General features: G+C 39.4%; 1 protein-coding gene across 6 annotated transcripts in view; it reads right to left on the reverse strand.

Annotated features, from left to right (window-relative positions):
* CREB5 (cAMP responsive element binding protein 5) overlaps positions 1 to 21,493 on the reverse strand; it is a 258,000-nt gene that overhangs the window by 195,056 nt on the left and 41,451 nt on the right. For 4 of the 6 annotated variants that reach the window (XR_006018548.1, XM_042043544.1, XM_042043545.1 and 1 more), the window contains 3 exons: positions 20,437 to 20,508; positions 17,161 to 17,254; positions 8,505 to 8,626 (listed from right to left, as the gene is read on the reverse strand). Coding sequence is in view for 4 of the 6 variants with exons in the window: in XM_042043544.1 (XP_041899478.1) it covers positions 8,505 to 8,626; positions 17,161 to 17,254; positions 20,437 to 20,508 (288 nt within the window). In the remaining 2 variants the exon portion in view is untranslated. The remainder of the gene's footprint in view (positions 1 to 8,504; positions 8,627 to 17,160; positions 17,255 to 20,436; positions 20,509 to 21,493) is intronic. The other 2 variants (XM_042043547.1, XM_042043551.1) reach the window with 2 other exon arrangements.

The following is a 21,493-nucleotide window of genomic DNA, read 5'->3' on the forward strand; positions in this document are numbered from 1 at the left end:
CAAAAGAGACAGTTTGTAACACTGAGTTCATTCTCCCCGTGTCTCTCCCCACCCAGCCCCAGACTGGCTGGCAGAGCTGCACTTTGACATGTACATTCACATGGCAACCCGATGTCTGTTCCCTTCCCAGGGACCAGACCCCGCCACACACAGTTTACTCACATTTCAGGGAAGAAAAAAAGCCAATATTTATTTGATAATAGTGGACTCGGCAACTTTTGTAGAGAAGCATGTGAGAGAGAAACCAGAATAAGGAAACAGTTAGTAGGTACATTTTCTACCTCCCTAGTATGATTATTAAAAGGCCCTATTTTTACATATTAGCAGGATAGCAACAACTACCCAGGTACTTCACATCACTTCATGACCACAGTTGTTTTTTTCTGGTCTCTGAGTAAAGGCTTTTCTCCCTTCAGATCTTTGCCTAGTTGTAATAGGTTAAAAATTTAAATTCTGTTAAAGTCAACAAAACTGCCCCAGAGATGTATGAGGCTATACCTCCCACTCTGGTGTTCATTAACTGCCATCACATGTGACCAGTTGTTCTAGCTTATTTCTTCTCTCCACTATTCCTTTCTTTACTCTGAAGTAGATCAGATTTAAAAGTTAAATTTGTGCAGTACTGGAAATGGGACGTGCTACAACATGCACACTGTAAAGTGAGTTTTCAGTTTTTCAGTTTCGTATTTTGTAAGCCTAAAGAACACCAGAAACTCAGATTCGGATCTCCCACTTTATGGTGAAGATACCCTTACTCTCCTGGATGTCTCCAACTTCCAATTTATCCTGCTTGACGTACAAATTAAAAATCCTTACCCACAGTTCATAGCTTGTGGACATTTTCTCCACCTAACAATCACCATCATTGTCTTTATGCCAAAAAAACAAGACTTGCCTTGGGGGAGCAAGGGAGAAAAGAGGCTGAAGTTGTGGGAGGAACCCAACTGTAATGGTTTAGGAGTCCCTACGGAGGTTTATAAATAGCTGACTGCCATGTGCAAAATGTGAAAGAAACCCAGTCAGCAAAAGAGCTGTTGCTGTTTTGAAATCTTCTAACTACGTCCATTTAGGCAGCAGACAGTGTTATAAACAAACTATAAATCAAGAAATTATTAGCGTTTGAATTTTGGCAAGATAATAAAATGTGTAGGGGTATAATCAGCAAATAATAGGAAAGATCTGCAAGAAAACCCACCAATTAATGATAAATAGGACTTGGCTTGGGATAACTTCACCAATGTGGATCTCATTAGATGGCTATGGAACCTGTTCCTGCAGCAGCCCTCTCCGAGTGAGGGAAAGGTGAGGTAACCAAAATGTCAGCACACCCAACCCTCACGGTTCTTGGGCTCCAGGATTGTAACCACCTGGGCCAAAATGACAACCTTATGCTGCCATGAAGGCCATGCCACAGTGTCCCAGTCTTTAGCCAATTGGTTTCCTTGCCTCAGCTTTCGGACAATTGCTCTGCAATCCCCTCTCAACAAAGGAGACCAAAAACACGCAGCTTCGCTGTCTGGAGAGCAAGAATCCTTTCCTCTGTTCACCTTGCTTTATTAACAGTATCTCTTGTAGAGAGAAATGCCCCCAAGCAAGTAATATCACTTAAACAGGTAAATAATTTGCACACCAGGCAGGGGGAAGGGAGAGGGAAAAGAGACCCTGCCTTATTAGACTCGAAACAGACACACCATGTTAATACGAAGGATCAGCATATGGTTCTAATAGGCTTTCTTAAAATGATTTATCAGCTGTGATTAAGCCCTCGACCAGCATGTCTATCTTCATAAATAAAGGAAAAAGTGCACCTTGCTCTGAAGTGTATCAGCAGTATCTTATTACCCACCCAACCACAGAGGCTGCAGCCCACTCTGGGGAGCAAAGAGCTTGTGTTTAATAGCAGAGTGTATGCTCTAAAGAGACTGACAAGATTTAGGGGCTTTGCCTAACAGATAGACTTATAAAAATGCCACTACAGGAAAGGTTTATCCCTTTTTCATGTGCCATCCAGTCCACGCTGCTGAAATCTGAACTGGTAACAAGGAAGCTGTGCCATTAAAAACATTCCAAGGAAGACCAAGGCAAAAGGCACAACTTCACTGTGTTGCTGTGAAAGAAATGTTAGAATGAAATCAGATGGGCCTCCTTTTCCGGGGGTAGCCAAAACACACAAAACATAACAAACCTCCAAACATTACAAGAGGATGACTCAGCTTCTTTGGGACAGACATAATAATAAGAAGAAAGAAAGTGGACTGTCCTGATTGAGCTCTGCAGGATGATTCATCAGCTGGAATTCAGAAGAACATGGAAGGATGATGGTTACAGAAGTTTAGCTGAATCAAAAATGTATGCCCTCAAGAATTGCCTTTCTGCACGATATATGCACTTATTGCTGGAAAAACATTAAGGTCTTCTCTTTGAGTATGAGGATCTAAACCCATAAAACTATTCAAAAGTCCATTCAAGATAAGATAGACCTGCCTGCCAGGAGAAGATAAGATGCTGTACCATCAGCAACAAGCCTAAATTAAAACCTATTCTTGTGAGTATTTCTGCAAGGTCATGTTATGAACAGTTTTGTCTTGACAGATTTCCTGCGCCATTATGCAGAAAGTGTCCCTTTTGTAACACAGTTCAATGTGGCAACTGAGTGCCTGGAGATAGATACATGCTCAAAACAGGACTCATAAAGCCGGGGACTGAAGCACCAACTGTGGAGCTGCCATCATACAAAATACAAAGAACCGCCATATGTCTACCATGAAATCTACGAAGGTTAAGAAGTTAAAATCCAGCAAGCCTACCCATCTGGAGAGGGGAGGAGAGCATTCTTCCTGTCTTTAGCAACACTGAACAACAGCTGATAAATCTTTAACACACATGGTCTGTGGGATGCCCTATTCTGAGACCAAGGAGATATGGAATCAATCCGAGGCTCTGCCACAGACTTCCTGTGCAATTCTCAGCGTGTCACTTGAGGCCAGATCCTTTATGGTAGCTCTCTGATTTAGTCCTGCTTTGTTTCAGTGAGAGCAAGGCACCAAAACATCTTTGAAGGTGTCTATCAATCTTTTGGGGCCACGCTGCTAAAGAGGTTTAGGAACCAAAACAGGCAAAAAGCCGCTCTCTTGCCAGAATGGTGGAGACGACCCAGATACCCTGCAATTCTCACTCCACGTGTGTGATTCCTTCGAGATCTTGGTGTCACACTACAAAGGAGCTTTGGAAATAAATGTCCTCTGGAATCTGTTTTTCCCTTAGAAAATAACAGACAGAGCATTTACCTTCTCCATAGGAATACTGCAAGAGTTAAATTAATTAAGAAAAATGGGCTGTTGCAAGCCAAAAAATGAACCCAAAAAGCAGATCAATAATCTGATGCAATTAATGTAAATGAAAACCCAGAATAACCCTCAGAAAAACTCGGATACAGAGTTACAGTGTATCTTTCCAGTACTTCAATCCATCACCCAGAAAGAATGCTGTGGTGTGAGGATGCTTACATCTTCACAGACATAGATGTTATATTTAGAGTATAGGAACTATTATACTGAAACCTTTAAATGTGGGGTGATATTTTGGACTTTGACTTTTAGAGTTTTGAGCCATCACCTTGACAATAGCTTAACTGATTGATAAAGTAACAGCTTGAAATTATTACAATACCTACAACAATGGTACCCTGGCCCTTAAGCACTGTATTAACATAAACAATTCCTAGTCTTACTTTGTGTCTACTATGACATACTGAGTATATAAGATACTTAATCTCAGTAGGAAAATAGGAAATCAGAGGGCCCTTTGACTTAAAAAATATGGATGGTCTTATGGATGTTTAGGTAAATGCAGGGAGAATGGACATATGTGCATTGATGATTGCATAATTTTTTAAAAAAATCAAAATAGTAAGCATTTAAACATAAGTCTTTCCTTTCTTCTGCTGTACAGACTGTCTGACAATGAGTCAAAAGTGCTCCAGGAACAGGCTTATGAGTTTGTTGGTTTGTATTACTTCACAAGTGAAATTCAGCCCTTTCAGAGCACTTGCCTCTGAAACATCTTACCAGCACACTGCTCTTCTCCAGGACCCTGCTGGGGTTTCAGAGTACTCACAAGAGAAAACTGGGGCTAATTTGTCACCCATCAGCCAAGCCAACCACCAGAATGAACCCTTAATCCCTGTTCTTCTCTTTCACCAAGAGAGTGCACTGCCAACATTACCACATAGACTATTAGTATTACAATACAGGCCTCTGAAGCCCAAACACTTACACAATGTGTTTTATCAACACATAAATATTTTTTTCTTCTCATATAGGGGTACAATATCACCCTTTCCTGGCTAAGGGCCCCATTTACTGCACTGCTCGTTTCAGCTGCTGTAATGTCAACTATTAAGTACAGGCAAAATCCCTCATGATTTTTCTATATTACTTTTCAGAAGAGGGGAAAACCTATGGGCTAGATATACATTGCATGAAATTTAAGCAAGGTGTGGAAATTAAGTTAATTTTTTCACCAAACTATACTACTCAAGAGGCAGATTCTATCATTTCCATCTTGCTTTGAATTATATCATCTTCCCTATACCCATAGGCTACAGTACCAAACTATGACATTCAGAAAATATTTGCAAGAAATTTCTTCTGGAGGTCAGAGAGTCACTGAATTCAGCATGAAATAGTGAGGTGGTATAAGCTAGACAAGTGCATTTTATCTGCTTTCTTATGCTGATACACAGAAATATATACAAGGTAGAAGGAGAACCTAAAAGGTACAAACCAAATACATGTCTTTCAAACACACATCAGACTGTAGCACCATCCCTTGTTTCAAATAACTAAAGTGGATACTCAGGCTTTTTAATCCTTCTGCAGACTGAAATTATTTAACCACCAAAGGCTCTGTACTTGGTTTTGTTCCTTTTCTTTACTGGACTACTTCAATTTGCTGATGCTTTTCTAGCAGTGAGGTGCCTGCCTTGGGATAGTATATTTAGAATAGGAATATTAGGCCACATAGAGGACTTGCTAGCCATGAGCTTCCTGAACCAACACTGAACAACCACACTAAAACTAAGCTGTAATTGAGAACAGCCATTTCCCTGCCTCATTTTCATAACTTACATATTATCATGCAGCACTGAACAATGGTTAGAAGATTTCAAAGTTTCAGGATAAGTCTCAGGAAGTGATGCATCCAAATTCTGCATAAGCAGAATGTGACTTTAAACATGCCGTCATGCTGAAAATATTTAGCTCGCTATTCGTAAATACTATTTGATGCAATACTCTACTTGCTACACTCAGCATATTTCCACTTTTTCTCATTTCACACAGGGAGGTCAGGTGAGATGCATTTAATTGATTGGGTCCACTAAGTTATTCAGAAACAGACCCTGACTCTTCCCATTTTTGACATTATCGTCTCAGCCCCAACTCAATGCCCAAAACAAGATGTGACAACTGGGCCTATCCAGTAGCAGCAATTACGTGTTTGCAATTACAACCCACTACAAATGCTTTGGATAACTAATGTTCCAAGCAGTGTAAGCCTAAAATATGCAGCTAGTGGGCTAAGATGGTCATGTGATCTGCCAGCACTACCTGCCTTGTTGAGTCGGGTTGCAAGTTTTGTCTGGGTCCAAGCTGTCTGTTGCTGTTTGCCTCAAGCTCCCAAGAACTTTAAAATTTACAATTTTGCAAGTAGAAATATAGTATAGGTATGCTTTTACCTGTGCTAATTTTGGTGGTGAATTTGGGTGGCAGGACGCTTGTGCCAGGAACAAGAGGATGGAAAAAGCCTCTTTCTCATATGCTTATCCATATGCTTATTGCTGATCTATAGCACCCCTTGCATTTAGGGAGCAGGCCTTTCTCAAGGAGAGACTTCCAAATAATACTGGATGGTTTAAACAGCAGGGGAGCCAAAGCCATGTGACAAACTCACTTCCATTTATAGCTTTACTTTTCTCAATTCAGGTCCTGGAGGACATCATAATCATTATTGTTCCTTGAATCCCCTCAGTCCCCGAGCAAAGGCTGATCCACATACATTTTCAGAGGCGGTCCTTGACAGATGAGCTTATAATCATAAGGCATATCAAGTATGGGAGGCATAAAGAGACACTACTTCCACTTTACACATGAGCAACTATGTCAGAAGGATGTCAAATGATTTATTCCTGGATAAGAAGTTAGGATATTAATGTAAGTGCTTTCTACTCTATAGTACCTTTACAAAAAAAGGAACATACATATGATGTTCTGCCACCCATGCACTCAGAGCTTCACAGCTAATTTGGAAAGTCACCAGTCTGCACCACAACAAATTCTCATGGATTATCCATGGGCTCCCACCCAGAAGACTAAAAAAAATAAAAATGAAGAAAGAAAGAAATGCAGCTACTTGAACTTTATCCTCTGAATTTTCAAATTATGACTCTCAAGGAGCAAAAAAAGCCAATGAGAAATGAAAGTGTTTTTCTGTTACAAGATTTCAGTGTCAAGCTGTGTGCTAAGCCACAGTGATATACTAAAATAAACAAAACTGTTTCTTTCAGAGTCCAGAGAAATTAATATGACCAAAAATATTTTTGGAAGACTTTTCTGAGCAGTGAGTAATATTTCCATGCAGTTAACCTTAGTCTCCCTGTGTTGGTGGGTCCATTAGGCCAACACTACATCACACTCATATTCCAGGGACAGGCTGTTAGAAGCATTTCCTTAGGGATAGCTGCAACCCAAGGAGTCTCCTTCTGTCTTGGCCTTTGTCTCTTGCATTTGTGTAAGGCTCTACTGGGGCCCGCTTCAGATTCCTATCTGACAGTCAGTCAGTAATGTAAGAATGGACATTCAGCAGACTAATTGGAAACACAGAGCAAATGTTACAGGTTAGCCAGCTAGTGGGACTTATGCCCTTTTTTTTTCATTCCTTTTTTTTTCCTTTTTCATCCCCGGTTTGTTTTTTTTATTTCTTTTAATTTCCCACCCCCATGATCACTTATTTGCTCCCTGGAGATCACCAATGGCAGCTGCAGGGGTTGGTAGGAGGGCAGAATAAGACTCCCAGAGGCTGCTAAACAGCTGGAATTATCAGGTAACTTGATGCCCTTGTCTAGGTTTTAATCAGATTTTGCAACTATCCCTTGCAAGCTGAAATCTTTCTAGAACATCAAGCGCTGCAATCTGTAGCTAACTGCACTCAGGTCCACCTCAGTAGATTTCTCCTCATCTCCTACTCCTGCAAAATAAACACCACCAGGCACCGAGAAAAACTTAGGAATCCTCTAATGCACAAAGAAGTAGGAGCATACAGAAATGTTCTGCCTGATTCTAGCTAAGACTCCCCTCTGCAGCACCTAAACCACAAAGTTTTTAAGAAGTCTAAAATCAGACGCATTTATCTCAATACATGGCTGTTTCCTAACATTTGTCCAACACACAAAGCTGTGAGGGTCAGTCTGTCCTATTTTCCCAGTACCTGACCAAAACTTGAACTCTCTCACATTTGGACACTCTTACTCCTTGCTCAGTATACCATGACACAGCCTCTCTGCTCCTCTACCTGTCCCAGGCTCTTTCCTTATGAGCCACAAATAAACCACATCTAGACACCCTTCCTTATAAGCCAAAACCAAGCTACTCCTAGATTCCCTTCTCCTCTTCTTTCTACAAGCCACGTCTCCTGTTCTGCACCTCAGCAAGCAGCTTTACCTCTTTTCTTGCTGGCCTCTCTGGTGCATTATGCTCCTTTACAATTCTTTGAAAATTTTAACAGCACTTTAGAATCTCTGAAAACACTCTTAACTATCTTTGGGTACAGGAGTACACTTACATACAAGGTGGCCTATATAATTCAACCTAAACTTCAGAATACTGACAGAACAACTTCAGAATAAATGAAAATAATACTAATTGAAAATGGGATATGTTATCTACTAGGCATTTCAAGTCAAAGTTTCCCAGCTCAACTTGAATGCTTTATGAGAAATACAGAAACACAATAAATCTGGTATTGATTACAAATAAATCCAAGGGCCCACTGTGTTGTGAAGGAATTAAAAAAATAAAAAGAAAAAGTTTTGCTCTTAAGTAAATGCCCCTTCATAAGACAAATTTCCCTGCAATGTATTTGAGCCAGTTTGCAATCCTCACTTCAAAGATGATATAATTTTCCCAAGCCTCTCCCTCAAGAGGTGTGTGGTTTGTGTTATAGTTTACTTAAAAGCAGAGACTTGGAATCAAACCCTGGCAAACACAGTTACACTTTTTTTTTTTTTATTTAATACTGTTTTTTTGTTGGTTTGGGATTTTTATTTCTGTCAACTGCTTCAATAGTTTTAAAAAGCATGTCACAATTTATAGTGCCACCTAGTTTCTAACCAAAAGGTTACTACCAGGTAGTAGAGCTCAATCTGCTTTCTCACAGATTAAAGGACACTTCCTTTAACATTTCAAGGAATCAAAAGGGGAGGAAGGGCATGGTGTGCTCACACTCACCCTTTTGTTGTTCTCTTCTTCTTGTGCCTTCCTAAACTCGTGTTCTAGGGAGCAGTCGATGTCGTTGAAGAGGCCGACTTCCTCACAGTTCTTCAGAAAGCGTGTTGGTGTAGGAGTTTGATCTGAGAATATGACAAGAAATGATCATAGGTGCTTAATATTAAAAGGAGAGGGAGTCAATTAAATAGTCTTCAAAGAAAAGAGAGGTTCTGACTAAACTTCTCTTTGCCTTCCCACCCCTACCTACCACACCATCATTAAAAAACCCACACAGTGCTAAATTTTGACACTAAACACTGCGGGCAGCCTGTGCTTGCCATCAATGTCCAAAACCAGGCAGCAGTCATCATTCAGGCAGAAAGACAACAGCATGGGTTTTCCCAGGGCACGTAACACAAGTGCGTATCCTTAACGTGTACGAACGGTCATTCAAACTGTCTATAAACCTCCAAAAATAGGTGCATGCAGAACAATGCACAGTACATATCATAAGGCACATTTACACCACAGCACCCATGTTAACTGCTGTGGATACACACTAGTTAACACCTTCAGATGCTCAAAAACCACCTCAAACATACACATATTAAGCAGAAAAGGTAGCCACAGCAAGAAGCTCTGGTTCCGAGACAATTTTTGAAGGAAGACTTAAATGACATTTAGAAAAGCTATGAAAAGTTAAATTTTGGCCGCAAAGAAGCATCCTTTTGCATTTTATACCTGAAAGTGTTGACAATACATGCAAAACCATGGAATTTAGAGTAAAAAAAATTTAACGCCTTTATCTCTAGGACTTTTCTGCCCTCTCAGAATTAATGCAAGGACAGGATTCACTTTAATGCCACAGGCAGGAGGGACTGAAGCAATTACATGGTTTTCTCATACCTTTTCAAAAACCTGCAAGACAGACAAGCTGAATTGCCATGTAGACTGTAGTTTCAGTGATGACCTTGGCTGGTCTTTCTTCAGGAAATGAAAAATCAAGCCCAAATTTGGGAACCAAAGACTCCCCAAAGCACAGCTCTGAGGCACCTCCATTCATTCTGAGGCTAGTTCTTAACTATTCCACCTTGGCTCCTTCTTCCCAAGGCTCTGTTCCAGCTCAAGATGCTTTGTTCCTGATTTTACAGAAAGACTGGACTCACCTTGTTAAAAAATAATCTTCAGCATAGTCCTTGACAACTACCTATTGTTTGTATTTCATTTTTTAAAGAATGAAAACTCTGTCATACTAAACCCCATTGCCCATATTGGGTCAATTCTGACCTCAGAAAAAAGCTTCCCACTTCAGCGAGTTCTGGAAGAAAAAACTGGTTTCTTGCACCTAGCTAAGCTGGGTCAAGTTCTAAGATTACCCCTTACAGCAAAGAGTTACCTGACACAATGCACTTTACATGATCAGGATAGAAATACGCATCAACCCTTAAATAAGCAGTACAAAAGCAAGGCATTCAAAAGAAAACGCAGTTTTCACTTGGAAACTAAGGAAGAGGATCAGCCTCCTCCATTATAAAGCAAGGTGAAGCCAATTTCAACCTATATCAAGCATGATCCTCCAGGTTTGACCTTCTCAGGTAATCCAAGGGCAAAGACACTCATTTTCATTTATATTTCTGATAGAACATCTTGAAGGAACATAAAATGCAAGTCCTTAATGTTAAAATTCTTTTTCATTTCTTTTGGCTTGAGCATCCTACTTATGAGCTTAATGGAAACAAACCTCAAGCATTTGGGAATGCACACTTATTTATCTATTAGTTTTCACAGCTAACTACAGTATTACCAGAGTTAGAAATGTAACTTTCCAAGAATCCTGCAGGAACTCAACAAAAGGAGATGAGTTGACAAGGTGCTGGCATTGATGGGAACTGAGGATACTCAGCACTTTACAGGTCCATATCCTACATAAGCAGTGCCAAAAAAATCTCTAGGGTAACCTCAGTAAACTCAGTAGATTTACACCAGGGTTGTCTTTGGCCCTTGGACTGGAGTTCGTACTGGAAATGAAGTGCACTAAAATGCAGGAAAAATAGAACTAATTTCCAAAAAGGATTAAGTGCTACTTTAGTGAACAACATCATTGCTTTGTAGAAAATCAAAGACAATTGCTGCTAAGCCTTTCTGGACACAAAAGGCACATTAGCATCTGAATGTGAGGTAAATACAGGAAATGTTTTATTGTTAAAAGTGGTATATCCATATCTATAAGCAAGGTATCAATTTCATGGCCAAGATGAGAAACTATGGTTTTACAAAGAAATTCATGCCACCACTTGCACTAGAATGAAAAATCCTGGGTTTCTTCAGAGTTGCTTGAGCCCAGAACTGACCAAAAAAAGAAAACAAAAAAAAAAAAGTTTTCTCACTGAAGTAAATCCATTTTAACAGTGAAGAAAAGCAAGCCAGAGCAAGAATGAAACTTCAATTGCACAAGGTCTTCAATGGCTTTCCTCTGCTCATGCTGAAAGTCTATCTTCTGCACCACAAGATAACCAGTGGTGTTGCCAACAGTTGAACTTTCCAAGTAACTATTTTAATATCTCAAAAGATCAAAACTGATAACAACACTGTTTACACCCCCTACATCTTGAGATGGTGATCGTTACTTATTACCTCAGGCTCCCCATATGGCTACTGTAGTTCCTATGTTCCAGAAAGGGGACTGGCAGGAATTCACACCAAGATTTTGTTAAAACAGACAGCCTCTTGTTTCTTCCAACTGAGGAAGGAACACCACCAACCAGCCAGCCTAAACTCCATCCACAGACCTTCTGGAAGTCAGCTCAGTCAGATGTAAAACAAGACCTGCCTTTCTAGCTCTAATACTTCAGCCTTCTACATTCAAAGAAACCGGAAGTCCAGAAGATCCAGACTTTAAAATGTTGAGACCCTGTGTGGTAAAGTAGTTACTCTGCACATACACTGTGCTCATTGGTTTCAGGATTTCAAGGCTACCAAGTCTAGTGAGCTTGCTTTGCTCCTGAGCAACCAACTATTTTGCCTCTGGAAACCAGTTCTCCTTTAGGATGTGGGCAAATTAGTAGGAGAAATTACTCTCAACACCACAGGAATTTTTTTACCTAGATTAGGCAAGCTTTTGTGTTTTAATTGGGAACAGTATCACAAAGAGACCCTAACATAAGCTACAAAATCAGGTCTCCCAGAATTAATAAAATATTCCTAATTCTCAGCACTTAAAAATGCATTAATAGTTCCAACAGCTTGTGCCTGACCTCACTGTTCCCTGTTGGTACAAACAAAGCTTTTGTTGCTATCACCAGCGCCCACAACTATTGCAGACTCATTGAGAACAGGGCTCTGATTTGTTGCACTTGAGCAACTGGATGAGCCAGACCCATCTGGACCAGAACTCAGACAGAGTTAGCACCACTCTCAGCATTCCTGCTGAGGACACATGTTACGTAGGAAGCTGTTCTGCAGGCACACTGCTACTCACATAACCCAGGACTTTAATGTCACAAGCTGTATTTTGAATTGGCAGCTTGGGATACAGGTTTATCTAGGTTAACCCTAGATACCTGCCTCTTATACTGATCAGCTATCCCAACGCAGTCCCATTGCTCAACATGTAAAAATCTTTCCATCCTCAGCTAGTTCCATCCTCAAGAACTAGTTTACTGTCCTTTGAGGCATCTACCTGTAGCCAACTATCACTTCATAGGTAAACCTGTCATCTGATAATTACTTAGGAAGTTATTTCTATCTCAACTTTATCACCAGCTTGAACACAGATTTTGTCAAGCTTCAGACTGGGCAATAAAAATATTGTTCAGCCTATCACTCAGGGGAATAATCAGCCTCTCTGAAGACACAGTCATCACCAGATAGGCTGCAAGAAACATTAAGTTTAAATAAGCCTCAAATATGTAAATAGACAGTATGTAAGCCCCAGAGCAAGTCCAAATGATCTCACCTGTGCAGATCCCAAGTTAACCTTCTGTATCTTACAGGAAAATATTTCAGATGCACTCAGCGATCATATTCTGACCAGAATCTCATATACTGTGTGTGTTTTGGTTGCTGACTTGTGAAATTCTGTCCTCAATGTCTGAAGTGATCCCTGATTTTTCAGATTCATTAAAAAAAATATGCTCTGTAAAGCAATGGAGAACTTGAAGTCTTCAGCAAAGTCAAAAGATTCCATTATGTACTCACTATGTTTGGAAATGCATGGGGGTTTCTTTGTTGTTGTTTGTTCGTTTGGAGGTGTGGGGATTGAAATAATAGTCTCAGAAAGGACACTCAGTCTCAATATATTGTTTTCAAAACAGCTCAGGAAACACAACATTAGCTTGCTATACAGAAACTTACTTGATTCATCCAGAATGTATTTTGTTAAACTACCTTGAATTCCTGAGTTTCATCCCTCAAAACAAAAGAGAAAACTTTAAAGCTTGAGACCAGTTTAAAAAAGCCCTGGAGAACCAAAGGACACTTATGTGAAACAAGCTTGCATTTTGAGAAAAAAAAAAAAATTCAAATTCTGATTTGGTAAAAGATACCTAACAGCACAGCTCCAAAGTTTGTAACTTGATTCTTCATTTCTCTTTCAAAAAAAAATTTTTGTTTAGTCTGATGTGCAACAATAATAGACATTTGGCTTGTTCAGCTGTGGGCTCCGTTGAAGTTATACAGTTAGCCATGTTGTACTTTCATACAATAATAACAAAGTCAGAATAAAGGAGCTAGCACAGAAGTTTGAAGGGCTGCCCATCAAGCAGCCACAAAGACAGAGGAATGTCCTGAGAAATTCAGAAGGGTTTCTTCATTGATTTCACAGGTTTCTACCCAAGTGCACTGAGGAGCTCAACATCATAACACATCAAACAGGTGGAGAAAGAGGAGAGGAAGAAGTGCACCCAGACATACGGGGTGAAACTGCTCCCACCCAGATGAGGGCTACCAAGAACTTTACTGCTTAAATATGTAGTGTTTAAAGCACTGGTTGGACTTCCCTGAGGCGATACACATATTGGGTACAACTAATTTTTCAAGTCTTTTGGTCACTCTGAACCTGACCAGTAAATGTTAAAAGATGTTTCATTTTATTTTTGATAAAGTGAAGGACACAGAAGTAAGCAAGAAAACAAACCACAGTATTAGTCCTTATATCAAATCATTTTGCACTCCTCAAAATTCATGCCTAGATAAACCTCTCTGTGTAAACTACAAGGAAGAAAAAATTAAGGCAACCAAGGGTGATGTAAATTACCTCACTGATACAGGCATTACCTGGAAAAAGGAATACATTTCCACTACCTTTATTACAGGCACTTTTTTTGTCTACAAAAAACTGTCTCTACCTCCACAGTGGGCTTTATCACCAAAACTAGAGGATTTGGTTTAAGTAAACAGAATGAGGAAGGAAAAAAGGTTTCTATGTAGATAATCCTCAGCTCCCATAGTTCAGTTCCACAGGGCTTTTAGTATTTCTCCAGAGGAAACAATCTATTCCACAGACATTAATATTTTGGTGTTTAAATGCAAAAGCTTTGTCACACAACCAACTACAGAATTTCAAAGCAATGCAAACACTGTTCACATAGCACAACAGCAAAGGGTTGACATCTATTTCAGTCAATTTAACTACAAACTTGCCTGCAACAATGACTAGCATGCAAAACTTACATAAAATATTCTGTGTTATCTCAAATAGCTCTTTTTTGGCTGGAAAGATGGAAATGGAAAACATCAATGACTCTTTATCCATACTCTTAACAAGACTTTTTAACAAACCTACAACTAAGAGGAACAAATAACATTCATTTTAAAAGACAAAATTGTATTGTAAAGTTGCGCAACAAAAGTATCACTTGCATTTTAATACAATGCCTCTAGTGGATTTTCCTTCCGTTTATACAGTCAGAGAACAGAAAGCTGTTTAGTGTACGTAGGTATCTGGAGTTTCCAAATTGGTTCAAGAGATTAGTTCACCCGATTTAATAAAACTTGTTCCTCTTAAGCCAGAATGAAAAAAATGGTAGAAAACATAGTGGAGCTAGCTGATAACATGGAAACTCCTGGAGAGGAGCTGTTTGATAAACCAGCACAGCACCACTAGTTGCAATCAGGTCATGAGCCATTGCTTATTAGACACTGACCCCACCTACACAACAACATATAACTTCACATATAACATAAATTTACTTCTCCCTTAGAAGCTGACATTTCAGACCCCAACACAGATTTCACACTAAAAGCAAGTTCCTTCTTCCCAAGCCATATTTTGCTTAGTTTCCAAGATGTCTTGTACAAGACCAACAGTTTCAGGGCCTGGTTCCAGGAATAGTTTATAGAAAACGTGTTTAATGTATGTTAAATATTACTGATATTACAGTGTACCCAGACTGGGGATTAAGCTACCTCTGTAAACAGAGTAGATATTTCTAATGTCTGCCTGAAAGCATACAGTGTGTTATTTTTCATGACTAATTGCTAATAATAAATGGATCATACACAACAAATTAAAAGATAGTATACAACATAGTGGAAAAAAAATTAGAAAGTCTGACTTCTAGGCAGCTTAGGAGAAAGAGGGAAAAATCAGCTAGCACTGCACCTGGCTTATTACAGGGCAATTGCTGCTGCAATTTTTTGAACCTACTGATGACAGGAACAATTTTTTAAAAAAAGTGAAATGAGCAAAAATGCAAAAAACAAGGAAGACATGAAGACAAATGTTTAAGAGAAAAGTCTATCTCTTTTCCCCATATATCATTAATTTTTCATTATGAAATCTAAGAATAAAACATCTTAAACTTTAAGGTATTTAGATTTCCCCAGGGTTTTGGTGGGTAATGAAACAACTATTTTTCAATGTCTTCCTGCAGAGAGTAGATGATCTATGATGCTTCCAGAGTAAGGACTGCAAAATGCCAAATAAATCCAGCAAACAAACACAAAAAGAGGAATCAATACACAACAGAACCGAGTTGCCAGGCCATTACGGTCAGGCACACTGACCACAGTCTTCAAGAACACGTGCAGCTTTTTACTCTTTCGCTACTATGGAAGATCTTCATACACAAACCTCAAAGAATACATCCCTTAGAAGCAATCTCAGAGTCTTTCTGGCCAGAAAATTCTGCATTAGTATGTACAGTTGGCTAACTGCAGGTTTAGGGGGCCCAGTACCAGTGGTAGAGCTGAATGAAAAATCATTCTTTTTGCTTGGGAAAGCAACCCGTTGCAAGGAGCAGGACAGCTCAATCTTAGAAGTTAACAAACATAAATGGAGCTACTCTGCTCAGGGGACTCCTGATGACAGAACAGATTCCTTAGAAACTGCACTCCAACAAAAATCTTGCCAAACAGAAAGTTTTAACAAAAGCCAGCACTTGCACAGGGTGAATGTGTCCACAGCACAGATGTCTTCACCAAAGGACACAGCCAAATGCAAAAGCAGCTTTTTCCCATTTGTGCTTGCAAACATGGGCTTCTGTGGGCATTCAGGCACTTTAAAGACCTACTCTTCAAAACTGTGTACTGTTTCTTTCTAAACTTAGTCCACTATGGCATTTTAAAATGTAAAAGCAAAATAAATTCTATTTGGGAAAAAGTCTGTCTAATTTCTCATTGGCTACTAAAGTCCCAACAAAAAACAAACAAGCTAACAAAGGCCTAAATCAAAGATGTGTAAGCCATTCTTACTTAATTATGATTTTCATAAAAATGGAAACAGCTTAACCATAAAAGAGTTAGTCTGCTGGAGTCCCTTTAATGACCCATTTTCATCTCAAATGGCACGATTTACCTTGAAGAAGGCCATTGTAAAAGACAAATATCAAACACTGCTGAACATCCACACACACATACGCATTATAGGGGGGCTTTTCTACCATTACTTTGAAACCTGAAAAATTCTAGAGATGCTATTCTAAATAGTCCATTACTGTAGCCCAAAGAATAAACAATAGGAAAGGGAATAGGAGAGGAAAGAAGTAAAATGAAGGGCTAGCTTGATCTTACTCAGCACTGTCTGAAGGCCAGCAAGCCATTGATATGTGGTTACACAGAAAAGAGTACAAAAAAAGCATGCATAAGAAAAATACTACTCAAGAAACTAAAGGGTACAATTGCACCTAATACCAAATAACCCCTACTTATGAAGGGGAAAGTGCAGAGAGAGATGGGCAAAGGGTACTGGGTATTACCCACTGGTTTACCTTTCTGGTTATGGCTATTTACAGTGGCCAGTTCTGGAGTCACCATACCGGTGGCTCATACAATGTGGCCTCTTCCAGCTGCTGAAGCGAGTCTGTCCAGCTTCAATAGCAAGTCTTACAGCAACAGCACAAACACACTTCATTAACACTCTCACTGCTGGGCTCCCAAGTGACATGCACTTAAGTGCCTATATTTCACTGGGAATCAATGATAGAGCTGTCAGCGTGGCTGCAGTTCGGTGATTTCTTTCCCTCTCATGGCAAACTTGTATGAAGGCAGAAGAATGGCAATTGTCTTCTTGTTCAAATATATGCTTTCTAGCTTATTCCATCTCTGCTAGTTATTTAATTGGAGCTGGGGCTTTCAAAAACCAATCTTGGAGGCATTTTGCCAGTAGCTTTCCAATAGGAGTCATGCTTTCAACATCATCTGAATAGTTATCTTAACTCTTGAATTCATGTCTTCTTACCTGATAACATATTATCTGTTTTTATTGAAGGAAACTTCAAAGTCATTTCATGTTTGTGCCTGTGAATCATCAGATGATCCTCTGTTGGAAAACGCTGTCAGGCAAACACAGAAAGAGAGAGAGGAAGAGATAAAAAAAAGAAAAAAAGAAGAATTTAATTCTCTAATAAACTTTTGGCATTGGACAGAATTTCAAAAATGAGAGAGAGAAAGAAATTTATCCAGCTAGAAATGTGTCCAAATGGCACAGGAAACAGAATATTTGAAAATACAAGTGAGTATGAGTAACAAATAGCTGTACTCGATTTAGAAACAGATATGCTGCCGTGCACTCTGGGCTGACAAACCTTAAGGTGTTGTGCAATTGCTTGGAAAAAGTTACAGTCCAAGTTTTAGATTCTAAGGATCTCAGACACCCACTCCAGCTACCACAGCCTCACAAGTCACCACGTGCCTGAGGATCTGCGATAACTGCTCTTCTGTGTGCTCTTAGCCCACGGCAAATGCTAAGTAATGAGGCAAATCTTAAATCACTTTACTGGATTTTTCTGCTTTTGTGTCTTTCTGCAACATATATTTGATGAACAGCTATAAAAATAATTAAATAAGCCAGCTTTTCTCTACCCAAAAGTATTCAGGCAAAACACGTCTTTAATTTTGGAAATATCTGATACTGTGACTTAATTTGAAGTGGCAATGCAACGGTGCACAGTTTTATAGCAACTAGTAATGACCCTTTATGATACTAAATCAAATTCTTTCCATTTGTCAAGCAGAGAAGGTGGAGAGATGTTTTTTTAAGAAACTAATCAGTGTGCCACGTTTGTTTTAGAGTCTGATAGCAGACTTCTACAAGAAACAGCTTCTTTTGAACAAAACAAAGAAGAGACAAGCTTGAATAAATGTTCAAGCACTTGCACATTTGGGCTCAAAGAGCAGACTGGTTCTGTGAAGTTTCCCTCACCAGAATGTGCATACACAGACCTTTGCTACTGAAATGGTTTCCACTGGGTTATTTCAGGACTAGCAAAAGCCAAAAGTTGTATAACCAAGGCTTGAGAAAAAAAAAAAATTAAAGCAGCTTTTTAAAGCAACAGGTACATAAGAGATGAAATAAATGGCAACAACAGTGTTAAAGGGACCTAATGCTTTCAACACAGTATACTCTTGGCTAAGTGACTTTGCTTGTGGCTACAGTATAAATAACTGCCATATGTTACACCTTCTGAGAATCTCTCTAAGCCCATAGACAATACAGCATAAATAATGAAATTGAATTCTCTGGGGAAAAAAAAAAACACCCTGAAAAATAAAGAAATCCCAAAGACCATTTCCTCACTGTGAAATCCTGGTTCTCTGCTTACTCATCTGGAAGAAATGCAGCACTAGGAATTTATGTTAAGAACAAAGGGAATATCTGAGAAAGACTTTGCTCAATGAAATCGTGAGGGGGAAAAAAAAACCCCACATTTATTTCTCTTGGAAATGGATTTTCCTTCATGGATGCCATGCTCTATCTTTGGGATTAAATCAGCCAGCTTAAGCAGGGCATGGGGCAACAGAGGAGAAACTGTTCCTCCAGCCCAGACTTCTCTGTCTTTTTTTCTAAGTCTACTTTCTTCCTCGTGTAGAAGGTTGACTCCGTCAGCCCTCAGCACACATCTGCACGGGCCAAGAGAGAAGCCTGTCCCCAGCCAGCTTAGCTGGATAGCAGCTCTGCATTATGGCTTGACTTATGTCAAGTCCTCATTTATAACAAACAGAGGTCATGTTGGGAAATGGGAGGTTAAAAGTTTTTTAAGATGGAAGTCACACTTACATTGTTCATCTTTCCAAATTGTAACAGCATGCAACCAAACTTGCTCTCTGAACACCTAAAAAAGCTTGTTTGGATCAGCTTCTCCTTCACTGAGGAAATTAATTAGGAGTTGACATGAAAACACTCAAGTCCACTGATTTCAGAGGAATTTAGTTTCATCAAAAAGGTAAATATATCGTGACAATTAAACTCAAATACTTCCATTCTACCTCTGTGACAGACCGGTGAAAGTTTAACTCTGCATGTGGAGATCTAAAGGGACATATTCTCAGCCTGAGGGGCAATCCAAAAGATGCACTCTGCTTCCCATAGAAAAACTCCCACTTAGTGAAACAGCAAAGCCACTCAGCCAGTTGTAAATTGGACCAAAGGCTTCTCCCTCTCCTTATTTCAGCTCTTGGCAAAATCAACACTTACACTTCATTAACAGTCACCCATCCTTCTGCCAGAAGAACCTAAAGAGTTGTAAATATATTAGCCAGCTGAAAACTCCCAACATACAGCTGAAACAGGGAAAGATTCACTAATTAAGAGAGGAGGACTGGGAAATGGGTAAGCTAAATAACTTGACACAGATGCATACCGGAAGCCTGTGGCAAAAGCCCAAAAGACGCCCTTGCCTGAAGATTTTACTCACAAACTTTTGTCACTAAAACAAATTAGGGTCAGAAGTGCCACACATGGAACTTCCCTCATCAATGCATGTAGGGGAACTTCCCTCACCACTGCAAAATCACTGAAAAAAACCACACAAAACCCAGTTCAAATCTCAGCAGGTAAAATCCTTGTCACTTCAGGGTTTTTTAAGCCCATTAAACATCTAATGTTACTGTTCAGGTTTTGCCCATAGAGACATATGGCAGAGCACCAGTCAAAAGGACAGGAATCCGAAATGTACATCCTGGGGCAAAATTTATCTACAGGCTGCATTTTCCATGGAAAATATTTAGTAGGAAGATGTCTTAAAGATAAAAAATAAATAAATAAATAAATATCAGCTAATAAGATATCATTGTATTTAAGTATTTAAAACAGAAAAAACAAAACAAAACAGGAGGGTTACCGCATCCAATAGCAACATAATATATTCCACCACACATCTCAGCAGAAGACAGATGAATGTGTCCTGCCTAGTGTGTTGTCTTTTGTTAGTCCCTAAAGAAATCTGCAATACATGGCTTGAAACATTAGGCTTTGGGATGAGAGAAGGCACAGAAGCAGCTTGAGAAGCATTTGTACCAACTCACTTTTGACTGGATGCTGTTTTTTCTTGAAATATTTTATAATAATGTCTTGTGGGAAAGGAGAGAACTGAGAGGGAGCAGGTCTTAAAAAAAAAACCAACAAAAAACCCCTGACACACATATTATTATCAGACGTGTTAATATATCAGGAGGCATTATACAAGCCAGAGCTAGTGCTGAGGACTCAATTAATATCACCGCTGACTCCACTCACCTGTGAGCAGCCTGGGGCACTGCAGACAAAAGGCCTCTCCTGCTCCAAGTTCATCTTTGATTCCTCATAAATCTACATGTTAAAAGGGGGAGGGGGAAAGAAAGGGAACCTATGAATATATACGTTCTAAACTTCACACATGCATGCAACATACAGAAATCGTAGTTTGTGCTTTTATTTCAAACTCCGCAAACAGATCAGAACAAAGCTTTCATACTCAGAGTACTAATTTTGCTAATATTCAGCAGGGTCCCCACAGTCTAAGTTCTTACTGCTCCTTCCTGAGCACCAATTTACGTTTAAGAAAGAAAAAAAGTTCAGCTTTCACAGCATAAATCTGCCTCAGAAAATAGCAAATGTTCAGTGTTGTTATTAGATAAGACCGTGTCTTCTCAGAAATATCTTGAATTAAAGGTTTTCACCTTTCCTCCTTTAGTTCCTGCTGAACAACATTAAAACCAGACATCTAGGTTACTTCTGAGAAAGAGCCCACTTTTTGAAGTTCTGCATCCATACTGTCTGATATTAATAACTTAAATACATTACATACATGCTCTCTATACACGCAAGGTAACTGTGCAGCCCCGTCCTTTAAAAGGAGCCTCAGGAGCTTGAGAAGTGAAGTTTTGTCTAAAACTGCACTTCCCCATAGCAGTTCCAGTCCTGTAACCTTGAACTAAACCCTGGGGGAAAGCTCCGGAGTCTTGAATAAAAGCAAAGGGTGAAACATTCCCCCTCAGAATGCAGTTATGCAGCTGAATTTGAGTCAATATTAGGGCAGTGTCCCTGAACAGGAAAAAAAAAAATAGTAGAATTCTAGGGAGTAAAATAAATAATTCATTTATTTTGGAAATGTTTTCAGCCTGTTGGTACAACTGTTTTTACCAGCTAGAATTTAGTGGCTGACCCGTCTTAAAGCAGATGATTTATGTTTAGAGATTCCCTGAAATCCCTTAAAACTCAACCTCACCACAGCCCCTCTTAGAAAAATACCTGTGTTGTATTTGTGTAATTTTTTCATGAACCAAAGAGAAATATCTTGGTGGAGGAGCAGAAT

Source organism: Corvus kubaryi, unplaced genomic scaffold (assembly GCF_017639235.1).
Source record: "Corvus kubaryi isolate FWS band 111438036 unplaced genomic scaffold, C.kubaryi_AGA036_p1.0 37398, whole genome shotgun sequence".
In the NCBI taxonomy this organism is placed as follows: domain Eukaryota; kingdom Metazoa; phylum Chordata; class Aves; order Passeriformes; family Corvidae; genus Corvus; species Corvus kubaryi.